The 16,151-nt window shown below is 47.8% G+C and overlaps 1 protein-coding gene across 8 annotated transcripts in view; it reads left to right on the top strand.

The window, feature by feature from the left end:
* Positions 1–15,347, top strand: part of ubr5 (ubiquitin protein ligase E3 component n-recognin 5) — a 36,204-nt gene extending 20,857 nt beyond the window's left edge. For 5 of the 8 annotated variants that reach the window (XM_035526065.1, XM_035526063.1, XM_035526062.1 and 2 more), the window contains 33 exons: positions 403–500; positions 742–896; positions 1,181–1,272; positions 1,362–1,508; positions 1,943–2,061; positions 2,316–2,442; positions 2,759–2,888; positions 3,232–3,392; positions 3,804–4,043; positions 4,422–4,548; positions 4,862–4,973; positions 5,198–5,329; positions 5,503–5,760; positions 6,133–6,401; positions 6,651–6,862; positions 7,175–7,408; positions 7,565–7,638; positions 7,863–8,035; positions 8,356–8,469; positions 10,120–10,337; positions 10,582–10,702; positions 10,849–11,194; positions 11,581–11,668; positions 12,176–12,320; positions 12,488–12,618; positions 12,707–12,767; positions 13,081–13,259; positions 13,418–13,502; positions 13,596–13,751; positions 14,043–14,156; positions 14,441–14,585; positions 14,699–14,784; positions 14,998–15,347. In XM_035526065.1, the coding sequence (XP_035381958.1) occupies positions 403–500; positions 742–896; positions 1,181–1,272; positions 1,362–1,508; positions 1,943–2,061; positions 2,316–2,442; positions 2,759–2,888; positions 3,232–3,392; positions 3,804–4,043; positions 4,422–4,548; positions 4,862–4,973; positions 5,198–5,329; positions 5,503–5,760; positions 6,133–6,401; positions 6,651–6,862; positions 7,175–7,408; positions 7,565–7,638; positions 7,863–8,035; positions 8,356–8,469; positions 10,120–10,337; positions 10,582–10,702; positions 10,849–11,194; positions 11,581–11,668; positions 12,176–12,320; positions 12,488–12,618; positions 12,707–12,767; positions 13,081–13,259; positions 13,418–13,502; positions 13,596–13,751; positions 14,043–14,156; positions 14,441–14,585; positions 14,699–14,784; positions 14,998–15,210 (5,062 nt within the window). In that variant the 3' untranslated portion in view covers positions 15,211–15,347. Of the gene's footprint in view, positions 1–402; positions 501–741; positions 897–1,180; positions 1,273–1,361; positions 1,509–1,942; positions 2,062–2,315; positions 2,443–2,758; positions 2,889–3,231; positions 3,393–3,803; positions 4,044–4,421; positions 4,549–4,861; positions 4,974–5,197; positions 5,330–5,502; positions 5,761–6,132; positions 6,402–6,650; positions 6,863–7,174; positions 7,409–7,564; positions 7,639–7,862; positions 8,036–8,355; positions 8,470–10,119; positions 10,338–10,581; positions 10,703–10,848; positions 11,195–11,580; positions 11,669–12,175; positions 12,321–12,487; positions 12,619–12,706; positions 12,768–13,067; positions 13,260–13,417; positions 13,503–13,595; positions 13,752–14,042; positions 14,157–14,440; positions 14,586–14,698; positions 14,785–14,997 lie in introns of those variants that run through there. The other 3 variants (XM_035526067.1, XM_035526061.1, XM_035526066.1) reach the window with 2 other exon arrangements.
* Positions 15,348–16,151: the final 804 nt, after the last annotated feature.

Raw genomic sequence — 16,151 nt, 5'->3', positions numbered from 1 at the left:
TGGAGCTCATCCGTATTCATAGCTAGTCAACACTTAAGTACAGAGAAGCAACGTTTAGCTTCTCTGCAGCTCTCAGGTGGCATCATCTCTCCAAAAAGTGCCCCAAGAGTGGACATATTCAAATCGAGACTGAAGACGCTCATCTAAGTTTGTTAGGCTTAAGACGATGCTTAGCTCTCAGGTATAGTATTGGACTGCCATGTTCCAGCTTTGAGTTTGAGTTTTACTCATTTTACAAATATTTTCCTTGCCTTATAGTAATTGGTAATGGCTTTGGCAGTATTTGCTAGTGGTAGTCTTCACTCTCTATATGTGTGTGTGTGTGTGTGTGTGTGTGTGTGTGTGTCTCTCTCTCTCTCTCTCTCTCTCTCTGTATGTGTGCGCGCGCGTGTGCTGTGGCAGGGATGCTAGGGGCATGACCCCGTTCATGTTGGCCGTGAGTGGGAGAGCGTATCCGGCAGCCATCACTGTGCTGGAGGCGGCACAGAGAATAGCCAAGGGTGAGCTCATTCATCCCAGTCCATAGTACCACCTCCCTGCTGTAGCCTCTGGTTTTAGGAAGCTGAATGTGTGCCTGGATTAATAGAAACACTGCTCTAAGCATTTCAATATCAATGGAGTAAGGGTTTCTGGTATTTGCTCATGACTTCAGATGCTGTCAGATATTCTATTCTGGTCTGTTCTGTTTTGCTTTGATCCTAAATTCTCTGTGAATGTGTGATTTTTGCCTGCACTTACCAGGTGAGCCTGGTATCGGGGAGAAGGACGACGTGAACTCTGTGTTTATGGAGATGATCTGTCCACCGGGCACAAACCCTGACGACTCTCCCCTCTATGTGCTCTGCTGCAACGACACCTGCAGCTTCACCTGGACAGGGGCAGAGCATATCAACCAGGTGAACACACCCCTCCTCCCTCCCCTCCTAAACTCTGCACAGTTTGGCAGCAATTTCTTTGTATCTTTAAACTCGACAGCGCAGCGGTAGTGACCTTTTTTCCTCTTGTTTTGAGAGTAGAGTTGATATTTAAGATGCGAGTGAGTATGTAGGACATCTCCGAGGGCAGAAATGTGACACCACCTGGGGTAGAGTTTCACTGAATGTTGAAACTTCAGTCAGAAAGATGATTGCAATTGATATGTTGTGTTTGCGTGCATGTGCATGTTTGTGTGTGTGTGTAGGACATCTTTGAGTGCCGGACGTGTGGTCTGCTGGAGTCACTGTGCTGCTGTACAGAGTGTGCCCGAGTTTGCCACAAAGGCCATGACTGCAAGTGAGTAGAGCCGTTTTGTTCCCCTCTGCTGTATTAACATTTTCAAGCCCGTGGTAACCGTCTTTCCGTGTGTGTGTGTCTTTGTGCAGACTGAAGAGGACGTCTCCCACCGCGTACTGTGACTGCTGGGAGAAGTGTAAGTGTAAAACCCTGATCGCAGGGCAGAAGGCTGCCCGCCTGGACCTGCTCTACAGGCTACTGACTACCACCAACCTCGTTACCAGTCCAAACAGCAGGTGTGTTCACACCCTATCAGGACCCCCTCCGGGAGAACACATCATGCCCATTAGACGAGGAGATTGCTCATTAACGTGGCTATGGTCGGAGAGCGGTCTCACACTGCCACCTCTGAGAAATTATGCTGATCCTGTGAGAGGGGTCTGTCTCTGCACACTATCATGAGCGTTCAGTAATGAGCCTGGTGCCTTAGACTGGTAAATGGTAAATATATTTTAAAGGCTATGATTCTCTCTATACAGAATGGCCAGTAAAAATGCCTGCAAGATTTTTAAAATGTTTTTACCTCAAAATGTTTTTTTTTGGTCAGAGTTGGAAAATGAAGAGAACCGTCTGGCATTCATCCAGACTTGAATAAACTGTTATGCTGCACGTTTCGCTGTGTCATCTTTTTACTCTCTCCCTGTCTTTTGGTGTATGTCTGCTTCTGCAGGGGCGAACATATCCTGCTGTTCCTGGTGCAGACTGTAGCCAGGCAGAGTGTTGAGCACTGTCAGTATCGGCCACCACGCATCAGAGAGGACAGGAACCGCAAGGCTGCCAGCGCAGAAGGTGCAGGCCAAAGACCTCACGTCAGACCTCAGACCACGGCACACCTCACGCCAGACCCCACTCCACGGCACACCCTATACCCCACGTCAGGCCCCAGGCTGCTGCACACCTCCATCAGGCGTCAGGCCACTCCTCACTGAAGGGGGACCAGATTTATATGCCTGCAGTCTGTATATAGATATGCAGATTTACTTCTTTCTCTCTCGCTCTCTCTCTCTCTCTCGCTCGCTCTGGATCTGTCTCTTTGCCCCCAGACTCAGACATGCCAGATCATGACCTGGAGCCTCCGCGCTTTGCCCAGCTTGCTCTAGAGCGGGTTCTACAGGACTGGAATGCTCTCAAGTGCATGATTATGTTCGGCTCACAGGAGAACAAAGACCCGTGAGTGGCCCTTCGGAAACCTTCTCCCCACATTACTGTAGTCTCTTTACCCCAGAGATCCTTAGATCTGTGTTGCAGACAATTGATGTCATAATCTGATCACATGAGTAGTCTTAAACTGTAAGGACACTTCAGCGTTTGTGGTTTTGGCTGTTCTCTTGAGACGGCTTACCAGGGTTCATGGATTGGCATGCTATGTATATGACTTCAGTCAAAATGGTTAACTGAGCCAGTTTTTTTGGGTCAAACTCAAGATACATGTTATCTGTAAATTCCGATTAACATCCGTGCATTTAGGCTTTTGTTGATGTTTCAGTCTGAGTGCGAGCAGTCGTGTTGCCCATCTCCTGCCTGAGGAACAGATGTACCTGAACCAGCAGAGTGGTACCATCCGGCTGGACTGCTTCACCCACTGCCTCATTGTCAAGTGTGCTCCAGATATCACCGTGAGTACAAGACCACCAGCAGCAAATGGGCCGCGTGCCCACAATGCTCTCTACGCCTCATGTGCCTACTTACATAAGGGCTGTGCTTCAGCAGTCACCTGTCCTCTGTGCTTCCTTTTAAAACAGATACTATTCAACTTCATGTATTAAAGGTTTTATTTATATAAAACATAATTAATTGTTTTAGGTTTTCTGTTTCGCTAAAATCTAAATGTGCTTTATGTAAAAGAAAAATGGTTAATAGGGCTCATAAAATAGATATTTAAAACATGCAGCAGGAAATCAAATAGTGCTTTACATGTGTCCTGGTCTAGGGTGTTTACACTGTTGTGGTTTTGTGCAGTTCATCGACACCCTGCTGGGCACACTGGTGAAGGAGCTGCAGAACAAGTACACTCCCGGTCGGCGAGAAGAGGCCGTGTGCGTCACACGCCGTTTCCTGCGCTCTGTGGCTCGGGTCTTCGTTATCCTCAGTGTGGAAATGGCCTCGTCCAAGAAGAAAAAGTATGACTCGTCAGCCTCCCAGTATTTTAGCCAGTAGGGTGTTATCTTGGTGTGAAGTACTGTGGAAAACGCTCACCACGGGGATAAAGGGTTTCTTACTGTATACATCAGTAGTAGTTTCCTCCGCATTTTAATGCGTTAAAATGGTACAGAACGGCGCTGTAGTTCTGAGCCAGTGAGACCTATGCGTTTCCTGATCAGATAATAGAGTTGCTTTCATGTGGTGACATTTTAGACACAAGCACACACCACCCCCCCCCACCCCCCCTTGTTTCAAAAGCGTTTGTGGACACACTCACCTGGCTTCTCTAAATTTAGCTTTTGTAAACCTGTTAATCAAATGTTTGACTAACCATCTTGTCTGCACTCACCCCCCACGCTCCCTCTTCTGCCCCCTGGTGGCTGCTGCAGTAACTTCATCCCGCAGCCCATCGGGAAGTGCAGGCGGGTGTTCCAGGCGCTGTTGCCCTACGCTGTGGAGGAACTGTGCAACGTGGCCGAGTCCCTCATCGTGCCCGTGCGCATGGGAATCGCCCGGCCTACGGCGCCTTTCACGCTGGCCAGCACCAGCATTGACGCCGTGCAGGGCAGCGAGGAGCTCTTCTCGGTGGAGCCTCTGCCTCCGCGCCCCTCACCAGACCAGTCCAGCAAGTGAGTCGCTCAGCCGGATCAGTGCCCTCAACATGCAGCCTCGGATGCTGTTCTGTAGACGAAATTATTAGGCAGGGCTGCACAGTATGCAGCTAAGAGTTTGAGGTGAAGAATATTCACTGGACTTGGGAGAGGCCCAAAAGTGTCAAAGGAGTTCATCAGTAGATGGTAGTTGCATTTGGGCCTGTTTCTGATGCTGTGGCTAAACCATTGGTTAATTTTTACTTTTTTCTTTCTCAGTCATCTATTTTTTTTTCATTCTCAATAATATACCAGTTTTGCTTTTACCTTCACTTGGTTCTGGCTGGCTGGTTTATTTTTGTGGTGTGTAAGACTGCTTGTGTGTGTGTGTGTGTGTGCGTGCGCGCGCGCGCCTAGCAGCTCCGGTCAGCCTGCCTCCTCCTACATCATCCGGAACCCCCAGCCCCGCCGTAGCAGCCAATCGCAGGCTGCCCGGGGCCGTGATGAGGAGCAAGACGACATCGTGTCCGCCGACGTCGAGGAGGTTAGAAACCCGCAACCAGAAACATGGTTTTCCTGAGGTCGGATTAACACATACTTGTCAGGGTTTTTCCTCCCTAACTGAAGTTGTGTTTTAACACAGCACTTCAGCAGAAGGACAATACTTGGACTATAGCGATAAATAACTAACTATAGCAGGCTCATAACATAATGAATAAAAATCCTGTTGTGGACGAGGTAGCACAGTCTCCTTTCATTTTAAAAGCGGAATTGGCTCTTAGTAATGTTTAGTAGCCATAGCGTTTCCTTTAGTTTTTGGCTTAGTGTGAGCACATCTGACTTTTGGGGGTTTACAGGTAGAGGTAGTGGAGGGAGTTGCTGGGGAGGAAGATCACCATGATGACCAGGAGGAACAGGGGGAGGAGACTGCAGAAGCTGAGGGTCAACATGACGAGCACGACGAGGACGGTAAAGGCATCAGAGATCTAAACCATATATGGAATACTTTACCCAACCATGCTAACACAACCTGAAGCCAAGGGAGAATGGGTTAACTGTCAACTGCTGTCATTAGCGGAATTCTAACTTGCCACCCAGCAGTCTTTGGATTTAGATCCAAAGCTTTGTCTGCAGTCATCACCGTGATATTACACGCACATAGATGGTTTTTGTGCCGGTGTGTCTCAACTCAGGAAGCGACATGGAGCTTGACCTGTTGGCTGCTGCGGAGACCGAGAGTGACAGTGAAAGTAACCACAGCAACCAGGACAATGCAAGCGGGCGCCGAAGTGTCGTCACGGCAGCGACGGCAGGATCTGAAGCAGGTGCTTGCGTTTGACTTGGTGGCAAGGAATGTTCCTGTATTTAAAATTGCCAAAGTATATAACTTGTTTATGTACACACACACACACACACGTGTCAACATGTTGGGATTGTTTGTCTTGGTTTGGTGGTTGTGGTTCCACACTTGTCCCTGACCCCTCCCTTTTCCCTAAAGGCGCCAGCAGCGTGCCAGCCTTCTTCTCCGAGGACGACTCTCAGTCCAACGACTCAAGTGACTCTGACAGCAGCAGCAGTCAGAGCGATGATGCCGACCAGGAGACGTACCTGCTGGATGAGCCCCTGGAGAGGACCACGGGCTCAGCCCATGCCAACAGTGCCGCCCAGGCGCCCCGCTCCATGCAGTGGGCCGTACGCACCACGCCCAACCAGCGCTCAGCTGGGGGAGCCCCCACCAGCTCTTCCACCCCTGCAGGTACACACCGCACAGCCGTTGCTACAGCAACGGCTCCAGGGCTCATTCTGGAGTTGATTGACATCAGACCAAATGAGACATGAGCTCACAGTGAAGATACATCATTTTTGGATTCCCATATGATGCTTTTGGGACCTACTTCATTGTGAAAAATACTGTTATTATAAATAGCACTTAATGTATCCAGTGTGATGTTCAGGAGTAACTCAGTCAGTTATCTCAAAACAAAAATGGTTTGCTTAAAAAAGTCATATAGAAGCTTATTGGTATAAACTGTCAGCCACTAGGCGTCTTCAGCAGCAGCCTTCTCAGAAATAACCGAGTCTGAGCCGTCTGCAAGCCATCTCTAATGCGTCTCTGACGGCTCCCCAGCGAGCTCCACAGGCTTAATCTACATCGACCCGTCCAACCTGCGGCGGAGCAGCGCCATCAGCACAAGCGCTGCGGCGGCTGCTGCGGCCCTGGAGGCCAGCAACTCCAGCAGCTACCTGACGTCAGCCAGCAGCCTGGCACGTGCCTACAGCATCGTCATCCGCCAGATCTCCGACCTCATGAGCCTCATCCCCAAGTACAACCACCTGGTGTACTCACAGTACCCTGCCGCAGTCAAGCTCACTTACCAGGATGCCGTCAATTTGCAGGTGGGTGGCAGGGCAGTCTGAGATCTTTCATATTGATTGAGACTGTGTTTAGGGCATTACTAAGAACGGGGACAGTGGTGAGCTGTGTGGGGAAAGATGGCTTGACGCTTATTGCAATGAAAGCCGATTTAACCTCGTGTTTCTTAAAAAGCTTTAATCATTTATAGCTCTCTGTTGATATTAATCATCAAGGAGTAATGATAGATTTGTTAACATGATTGTGTGCATTCTGTATGTTTTGCCCTGTAGAACTTTGTGGAAGAGAAACTGGTCCCGACCTGGAACTGGATGGTGTCCATCATGGACTCCACGGAGGCCCAGCTGCGCTACGGTTCGGCCCTCTCCTCAGCGGGCGACCCGGGTCACCCCAGCCACCCCCTCCACGCCTCCCAGCACTCTGGGCGGCGAGAGCGCATGACTGCACGAGAGGAGGCCAGTCTCCGAACCCTCGAGGGCCGCAGGTCAGATGCTCGCCAAGGGGCTTTGTCTGCCCACTGGAGAGTTTTTTTCCATGAGGGGACAGTAAAGTGCTGCTGCGCAAAAACAGGTCCCGAGAAGATTTTAGTCCTTCGTTATGCAGGGCTTTTGAAGAATGCTCTGAACATTGTGCCATCCGCTGAACAAAAACAAGCTACTTTTTTTCTCATAATTTATATTTCTGGTTAGTGGGTAGAAAATGGCTTGTTATTAATGTGGGAAATCCATACTTAAAAAAAAAAAAAGTTATAGGTTCCTTTCTTTTCCTGTTTATTGATTGTTTTGTGTGTTTGTAGGCGTGCGGCTACGCTGCTGACTGCTCGCCAGGGTATGATGTCTGCGCGCGGGGACTTCTTGAACTATGCGCTGTCACTGATGCGTTCCCATAACGACGAGCACTCTGATGTGCTGCCCGTCCTGGATGTGTGCTCTCTCAAGCACGTAGCCTACGTCTTCCAGGCCCTCATCTACTGGATCAAAGCCATGAACCTGCAGACCACGCTGGACACTGCGCAGATGGACAGGAAGAGGTCAGCTGCTCAGATTCACTGTCCAGGCTGGGCCATCTGCCTCAGAGAAAGGCGTCGTATTTCCTTTGTCATGTGTGATTTATTGTAGTGGAAGGTGACATGTACGTGACTCTGAGCAGTTTGTTTTTGTTGTAAATCTGCACTTTTTTACTACAGAAACCGTGAGCTGCTGGAACTTGGCCTGGATAATGAAGATTCTGAGCATGAGAATGATGAGGACACCAATCAGAGTATGTACTCCAGTGCTCGTACATACAATGATCGCACATACAGCATCACTGAACAGAAATAATACTGGCCTAATAGCCATATTTCATACTCCTACCATACATCAATGATCTGGAAAGTTTGTGCATGTGTTGATTTTTTAATATTTGTTAGGCCAGGTGGTAGTGCACTACCTGCACAGAGAGGCAGCTGTTAAGCCATTGTCATAATGTGTCCTTCCCTGTAGGCTCTACCCTTCAGGATAAGGAGGAGGAGTCTGTCCCTGCGGAAACGGGCCAGCACCACCCATTCTTCCGGCGCTCCGACTCCATGACCTTCCTTGGCTGCATTCCTCCTAATCCCTTCGAAGTACCTGTGGCTGAAGCCATCCCGCTGGCTGACCAGCCCCACCTGCTCCAGGTGAGGATGGCGTCTCTGTTCAGTGCCAGTACCTTTTTCTCCTTGCAGCGCTACATCCCCTGTCCTGCTGATTCACATTTGTCTTCTCAATACACACACCCCTGTTTGTTCCTGACAGTCCGGATTAGCTGGAGAGTTGCAGAGGTAGCTACACAACAATTTGTCTCTAGGTCCAGTGCTCTTCAACCCTGCTTGTGATGGAATTATTTTTGAAGTACTGAACAATTTGCAGTGTGATATTTGCATTTTGTTTAAGGGTGTTTTTTTCTGTTTGATTTGATTTTTTTTTTTTACGTGCCATTGTTGTCTTCTCATTGCAGCCCAATGCGAGGAAGGAGGACCTATTTGGGCGGCCAAGTCAAGGCTTGTACTCGTCCTCCTACATGGCAAGCAAAGGCCTGTCAGACCTCACTGTGGACATGAACTGCTTACAGGTGAACATCTGCCAGTTAGACCATTCATTAGTGTAGTATGTGCAATGAAGATGGATACAGTGATCACACACAAATAATAGACCAGTCAGTTTGAGTGTGAAATTTTCAGCCTTTCATCATTAAGGCTGAACACTTAATCACTGATGCGCAGTCTACAGTATCTATACTGGGGGGGGGGGGGGGTAATAATAAATTGTCTTCCTCTCTCTAGCATTTCTAAACCAGGTTTAAACAAAGGAACAAAACAAAGCCATGTGTTGGGTTAAAAATAATACCACTGTAAAAGGAGGGGAACTGCTTCATTGAGGGCAACATTATTACTAAGCCAGATTTCTGTTAAGAAACTAAAATAGTAGTTTAAGTAGTTCATGGTTTTCAATTAGCTGCCAATTGACAATGGACCTGCTCATTTCTGACCTTACATTACTGCTGTATGTGAGGTTTTTTTGGTTGCTGAGGTTTCGAGTGACTGCTCCTTTTATATAGTGCCTAAATTTAAACTTACTGGACCCGTTCTTCTGTGTTGTGACTGTGCTATAGGTTGTTGCATACAACCGGGTTATTAAACTGGGCAGTGAGCAGCTGACAACTCAAATACCCATAATGCAGTGCTTTTTGAAAACAGTGGATAGAGGGTATACACATGTCTGTCGGGAGTTACTGCATTTGTGCCCACTGAGTGGCACTATTCTTCCGCAATGCTACAAAAATATTTCAGATGGAAAAAGCTGTTGTGATAGATTAAGTAAGAATTCAGTGCCATGTTTTTACAGGCTGCCAAAGCTAAAGAAAAGTGTTAGTAAATCACAATCCCGGTTTAGACAGTTTTGTAAGTTTGAAAGTTAGCTAGCTATACTTGTAACAGAGTATCATTTAAATGTGATGACCACCTGAGTTTGTGTTAGATTTATTGGTAACATTGGAGGAGCGACTGTTTTACCTGCAAAAATATATAACATTACTGAGTAGCAGTGTTGACTTCAAACAAAGTAGGCCTAACTAGTTTAGTTTTCCAAATAAAATTTGTAGAAATTAAATACAAGTACAAACCTATCCACATACAAGCAGAATATCCACTGGTGTTGTCGTCACTTTAATTTCACCAGCAAACCTTGCTTTTTAAGTATGACCAAATGTGCAGGCTTTTGTATGCTTTCAGTCTTTGCTTACTGAAGGCTAGTTCCTTGGAATTGAAATCAGGTAGACTGCATATTATTCAGGAGACCTATGTGTTCTTGGACCACTGGTTCTCTGGTCATTTGGATGTATTGCTGTAGAGTCCAACTGCCTTTTAATTTAGTTCAGTTAATCACTGGTTTTATTCCCAGTTTCACCGTTTCCCCTAATAAGTACAGCCATGTTGCAGAATATTTGCCACTTATTCTGAATGAGGTGGAGTCTTCCAGCAGAAAAGTGATGTCCGTGCATACACTCTCTCACCATTATCAGAGATCCTGCACTGCAGCAGTGGGGCTGCTTGGTCTATTTAATATTTAACCCCAGTATAGGAATAGGGATTAGCTGGAGTTGAGTCAAGTGTTATAACGGGATATAACATGAGGTGTAGTCTGAGAACCTATGCCTTGTACCAGTGGTTTTTCACACAACAATTATTTTCACAATAATAATGTGATGGTATCCTCATTCCAGATTCTACCTACAAAGATGTCGTATTCGGCCAATATGAAGAACGTTATGAGTATGGAGTCCCGACAGAGAGGCGTAGAAGAACAGCCAGCTGCAGTGCAGGACATGGACACCTCCAAGCCTGGCCCATCCCCTCATGACCTGGCTGCCCAGTTAAAGAGCAGCCTCCTCGCAGAGATTGGACTGACTGAGAGTGACGGCCCACCTCTCCCCACCTTTATGTAAGGGTGAACGTTGTGTTGTCATGTTAAATGTCAAGGATTGTAATGTGGAGAGAACTGATGGTTGAGTATAAGAAGCAAACATCTTTACTGTTGGCTACTTTTAGTAGTGTTACTCTGATCTAATTGCTTGGGCATTAAACTGTAGTTTAGTGTGTTCTGTCCTGTTTTAGTTCTATAATTGAAACAGGATCATGTCTCTTTGCTGCAGCATGTTGTGGTTGACTGTTTGTGTCCCTGCCAGCCCTCACTGTAGCTTCATGGGAATGGTAATCTCTCACGACATGCTGCTGGGCCGCTGGCGCCTCTCGCTTGAGCTCTTCGGCCGTGTCTTCATGGAGGACGTAGGGGCGGAGCCTGGCTCGGTAAGTGACATACCGCTCCGAATGAGTTAACAGTGTAGTAAAATGTAACGTCTTTTGGCATGCAAGAGGCTGTCTTGTATAATCGGTGCTCCTGCCCGAAACCATCGCAGCAGATGCTGATGCTCCGCCCCGGGCTGTTCTCACAGATCCTGACGGAGCTGGGTGGCTTTGAGGTGAAGGAGTCCAAGTTCCGGCGCGAGATGGAGAAGCTGCGGAACCTGCAGTCACGTGACCTGGCGCTGGAGGTGGACCGTGAGCGCGAGCAGCTCATCCAGCAGACCATGCGGCAGCTGAACACGCACTTCGGCCGCCGCTGCACCGCCACGCCCATGGCCGTGCACCGTGTCAAGGTGACGTTCAAAGACGAGCCAGGTGAGGGCAGCGGCGTTGCGCGCAGCTTCTACACAGCCATCGCCCAGGCCTTCCTCTCCAATGACAAGCTGCCCAACCTCGACTGCGTGCAGAGCGTCAGCAAGGGCATGCAGGCCAGCAGTGAGTGTGCCGCCTTCACATGATTGTATTTAACAATCAGACCTTTTATGTAACACGTTATTATATAAAAATGCAAGGAGGCTGTGAAATGATGCTTATATGGTAAGAAAAATATGTATATTTAGATCAAAAATGGCTTTCAGTAAATGGAAAAATGAAAATGCCGATACTCGCCGAGCACTCGAACATCTAAAAAGTAGTCTGTGATGTGGCTGATGAAGAATGAAATGCGGCTTTAGGACTGGCCGGAGGGCTTTCATTTTTGCGATGGTATTTTTGCGGGTGACCTTTTACTTTACTGGCAAAAGGACAATCCAAGGACAAGAGATTATACTGCCAGGTCTGGTTGAAGGCTGTATAGATTAGACTGGTTTGTGTTTGTGCAGACCTGATGCAGCGTCTGAGGAACAGGGACCGGGAGCGGGACCGGAGGAGTGGGGGCCTCAGGGCAGGATCTCGACGGGACCGGGACAGGTGAGTGTGAGTGGGGCCTGGTACACTGTAAACCTGAAGTCCAGTGCTGGTGGTCTACCAGCCTGCGGAGTTTAGTTCCAACGCCAGTCCAGCACACCTGATCCAGCTAATGGATCAGATGTGCTGGATTAGGGTTGGAGCTGAGCTTTGCAGGGCTTTAGAGGGGAGGGCAGAAAACCCCTCCTGTAAGTCATACTGCAGTAGCACATTCTGGTTTCCTAAACCCCACTAGCATTCATGGTAAAATGCTGCTGTACATGTTCTTAATTCTGTGTTAAAACTGAAGTGCCAGCCCCACCTTGTGGTGAACCCTCTGGGCTCCTGAGGTTCTAGTGTAAAGATGACTGCAAGAGGGTAAACAGGTTGTTCATAGTGTTACTCGATAGTTATATGTATTACAAACTGCATCAGTTTCTTCATCTTTTCTATTTATTTTATTTATTTTTTAAATCTGTCTCTTGTTCTCTCCTTGTCTCTCTGTGCATGCACGGGTTCTTTCTGCCACAGGGACTCCAGGAGGCAGCTGTCCATTGACACCAGGCCATTCAGGCCTGCGTCTGAGGGCAACCCCAGTGATGAACCAGACCCCCTGCCTGCTCACAGACAGGCATTAGGAGAGCGGCTGTACCCCCGCGTGCATGCCATGCAGCCGGTAAGAACACACAAGTGTCCTGGAGCATGTTCAGTAGGAGCTGTAGACCAGCATTTGACCATCATGCTGTGGTGTGTGTGTGTGGGTGTACTGAGCAGCCTGAGGAAGGTGTGCTGAGCTTGATGTTCTTCTGAGTGATGTGTGGTGTCGCGTGCTCTGCTCTGCAGGCGTTTGCAAGTAAGATCACAGGCATGCTGCTAGAGCTGTCCCCAGCCCAGCTGCTACTGCTCCTGGCCAGCGAGGATTCCCTCAGAGCCCGTGTAGAGGAGGCCATGGAGCTGCTCATCACACATGGACGGTACCGCACACTGTCGAAACGCAAGCAGGCACATGCGCGCATATGCACGCGCACACTCCCTGAATTTTGTTCACTTCTCTCTTTGCAGGGAAAATGGCGCTGACAGCATTCTGGACCTTGGTCTCCTTGACACTCCAGAGAAAGCACAGGTACAGCTGCTCAGACACTTGCAGAAGGAATGATGCAAACTGCTGCTGTTGCTTGTAAACTGTTCCACAGTGTTTGTCACATTTTATGAAACTGCTTTAAATATATTTTATGGGATGAAGTTAAGAAACAGCGATCCTGCCATTATACCCTCCCATTAAGAAATGATGCAGCACCTGAGATCGTCTAGTAGTAGTGAGCTGAGGTGGCTTGTGACTCTCCCGCCACTCAGGAGAACTGATGGAGTGATAAAATCTCCAGCATAAAAGTGTGTGTATACATGTGTGAGTGTTGTTTAACAGCGTGTTCCTGTAGCAGGAGAATCGTAAGAGGCACGGCTCTACCCGCAGCGTGGTGGACATGGAGCTGGATGACACAGATGACGGCGATGATAACGCGCCCCTCTTCTACCAACCAGGAAAGAGGGGCTTCTACTCCCCACGGCCCGGCAAGAACACAGAGGCTCGACTCAACTGTTTCCGCAATGTGGGCAGGTATGCACCTGGCTGTACAGATGGACCGATTATATCAACTGGCGGCTGGTCTGATTATTTATTTTTATTCCCCACGCCCATGTTCTGCAGTTTGTCTACTCTCCAAAAACTGGTTTGTAGTGCAAAATTTTACTAAACTACAACCCCCTTCTTTCTAGAATACTTGGGCTGTGTCTTCTGCAGAATGAGCTTTGCCCCATCACCCTGAACAGGCACGTCATCAAGGTGTTGCTAGGTAGAAAAGTAGGTATCCTATGTGCAATAACTCTTTGCCTCTACCATTGCAGTGGCGTGTGCGCGCGCGGGTGGTCGTGCTGATTGTATGTGTTAATGCAGGTGAACTGGCATGACTTTGCCTTTTTCGACCCGGTGATGTACGAGAGCTTGCGACAGCTGATTCGCCATTCGCAGACGAGCGAGGCTGAGGCTGTGTTTGCAGCGATGGACCTAGCCTTTGCAATCGATCTTTGCAAAGAGGAAGGCTCTGGACAGGTAACAGCACTTTGCTCCTCTGTTTATTTGTAGCAAATATTCAGGTCAAGCAGGAGGAAAAGCTGCTTTGTAGGCCCAAAAGGGTCCCTGAAAACATTGCACAAAATGTTATCACCAGCAACTGTGCGTGCGCGTGCGTGCGTGCGTGTGTGTGAAAAATTATCCCCTGTCCCATGTTGCTTTGGCTCAGAGCTACAGTGCCCTCTGCTGGACAAACTGTGCTTTTTTAAAAAAATTGTCATAAAAGGCTGGTAAGTGTTCAGGGTTGATCATTGTTGTCGTTCTCATCAGGTGGAGCTCTTGACTGGTGGCGTCAACATGCCTGTGACTCCTCAGAATGTGTACGAGTACGTGCGGAAGTACGCCGAGCACAGGATGCTGGTGGTGGCTGAGCAACCCCTGCATGTACGTGCACTCAGCATCACTCCAGAACAACACAGCACTCCTGGGACTTTAGTGGGACATGCCCCTCAACACATTTGATGCTTAGTCTAATCCTGAAAAACGCTTATTGGTCAAAGCTATTGTTGAACCTTGTGTTGGCTAATGGCTTATTGTTTGTGCATGTTTTACCCTATAGTGCCTCTGTAAATATTTATTTAAGTTTTATCGGTTGCTAGCTGGTCTAGCTCTCGCTGCTGCACTGTCCTTCAGCCTGTGCATGGTAGTGTTGATGTTTTGCTTCGCAGGCCATGAGGAAGGGACTCCTGGATGTGCTTCCTAAGAACGCGCTGGAGGACCTGACTGCAGAGGACTTCAGGCTGCTGGTCAACGGCTGCGGGGAGGTCAACGTGCACATGCTCATCAGCTTCACCTCCTTTAACGATGAGTCTGGTATGGGAGTCGGGAGACCGTGGCAGTCCGTTTTCTTGGACACTGCAAGGTTTTTAGCTGGATATTTGGCCTTCAGTCTGTCCTGTTAACAGTGGTGTATGTCCCACCTGCAGGAGAGAATGCAGAGAAGCTGCTGCAATTCAAGCGCTGGTTTTGGTCCATCGTGGAGAAGATGAGCATGACGGAGAGGCAGGACCTGGTAAGAGACCCTCCACCTGTGTGAACTTGGACATGTCTACCTTTTACTCTGCCAGGTTATCCCACCGGCAACTGAAACCTTTAAATCCTGCTTTAATAAACTAAACTGGCTACCTCCTTGTTAGGGCTCATTCTGAGAGATGCATATATAAACAGTTTTGAGAGTTTTACTGTAGTCCTGTTTTAAGGCCATCGGCTTGTCCTCTTCCTCCAGGTGTACTTCTGGACCTCCAGCCCGTCTCTTCCTGCCAGTGAGGAAGGCTTCCAGCCCATGCCCTCAATCACCATCCGGCCCCCCGACGACCAGCACCTGCCCACGGCCAACACCTGCATCTCCCGCCTCTATGTCCCCCTCTACTCCTCTAAACAGATCCTCAAACAGAAACTTTTACTAGCCATCAAGACCAAGAATTTTGGTTTTGTGTAGAGGGTGACAAATCCAAAAAAAGTTTACTTGTTGTGTAATATTACTAGTTCCATTTTTTGTAGATTTCTTTTTTTTGTCTATACAATTTTATGAAATTTAAAAGAAAAAAGTGCTGTCATCATTGGCGGTAGTTTTTTTTTTTTTTTTTTTTTTTTTTTTTCCCCCTTCCCCCCCCCCCCCCCCCCCCCCTTTTTTTTCCCTCCCCCCCTTCCACTTTTCTTCTTTTTTTATACACCCCTCCAACCCACCTGTTTTGTTTTTGATTTTTTGGGCTCTGTGTTGTGAACACAGACTTGTTTCAGATTTATTTGCGTTTGTGAGTACGTGTACATTCCTGCATTGGCTTTGTGAAGTTGAAGCCCCGCTGCCCTCGGCTCCATCGGCTTGAACCGAACTTCCCAGGAAACTTTGGCCTGACAGCAAACTGTCCGCCAAACCCCAGCCAAAGACGACAGCAGATGTATTTAAAGAAAATGAAAGGTTTCACTGTGATTATGAATTTTGTTTCCCCCCCCCATTGCCCTTAACATAAAGGTTATGACTGAGAGTTCACTGCTGCCTTTGTGGAAAGTCATTTTTTCTTGTATAGGGGGAGTTAGGGAATTTCAAAATAAACTTGGATGCAAACCATTAGTTTTTATTCATTTGCTGATCTGAGTGTCTTGATCAAATTTATTACATCCATGTTTATTTTCTTGCTGTTCTTGTTAAGTCTTGTTAAAGTTAGCATTTTAAAAAACTGGACTGTACATTTAGAATATTTATTCAAGTTTGATTTCCATACAGCAGGCTGTTTTGGTCTTAAGCAACCACAATCCTGTCTGCCTGTGTTTCAGAGCTGAGAAATTTTAAAGTGACTGCCTGATTCCAGAATCTCTCAGAACCAGTCAATTCTAACAGCATGCGCCTTGACTGCTTATGTGTAGCACTGCTGCGTTTTC

The sequence above is a fragment of the Electrophorus electricus genome, chromosome 5 (assembly GCF_013358815.1).
Source record: "Electrophorus electricus isolate fEleEle1 chromosome 5, fEleEle1.pri, whole genome shotgun sequence".
NCBI lineage: Eukaryota > Metazoa > Chordata > Actinopteri > Gymnotiformes > Gymnotidae > Electrophorus > Electrophorus electricus.
This window is presented reverse-complemented; position numbering and strand designations above follow the sequence as displayed.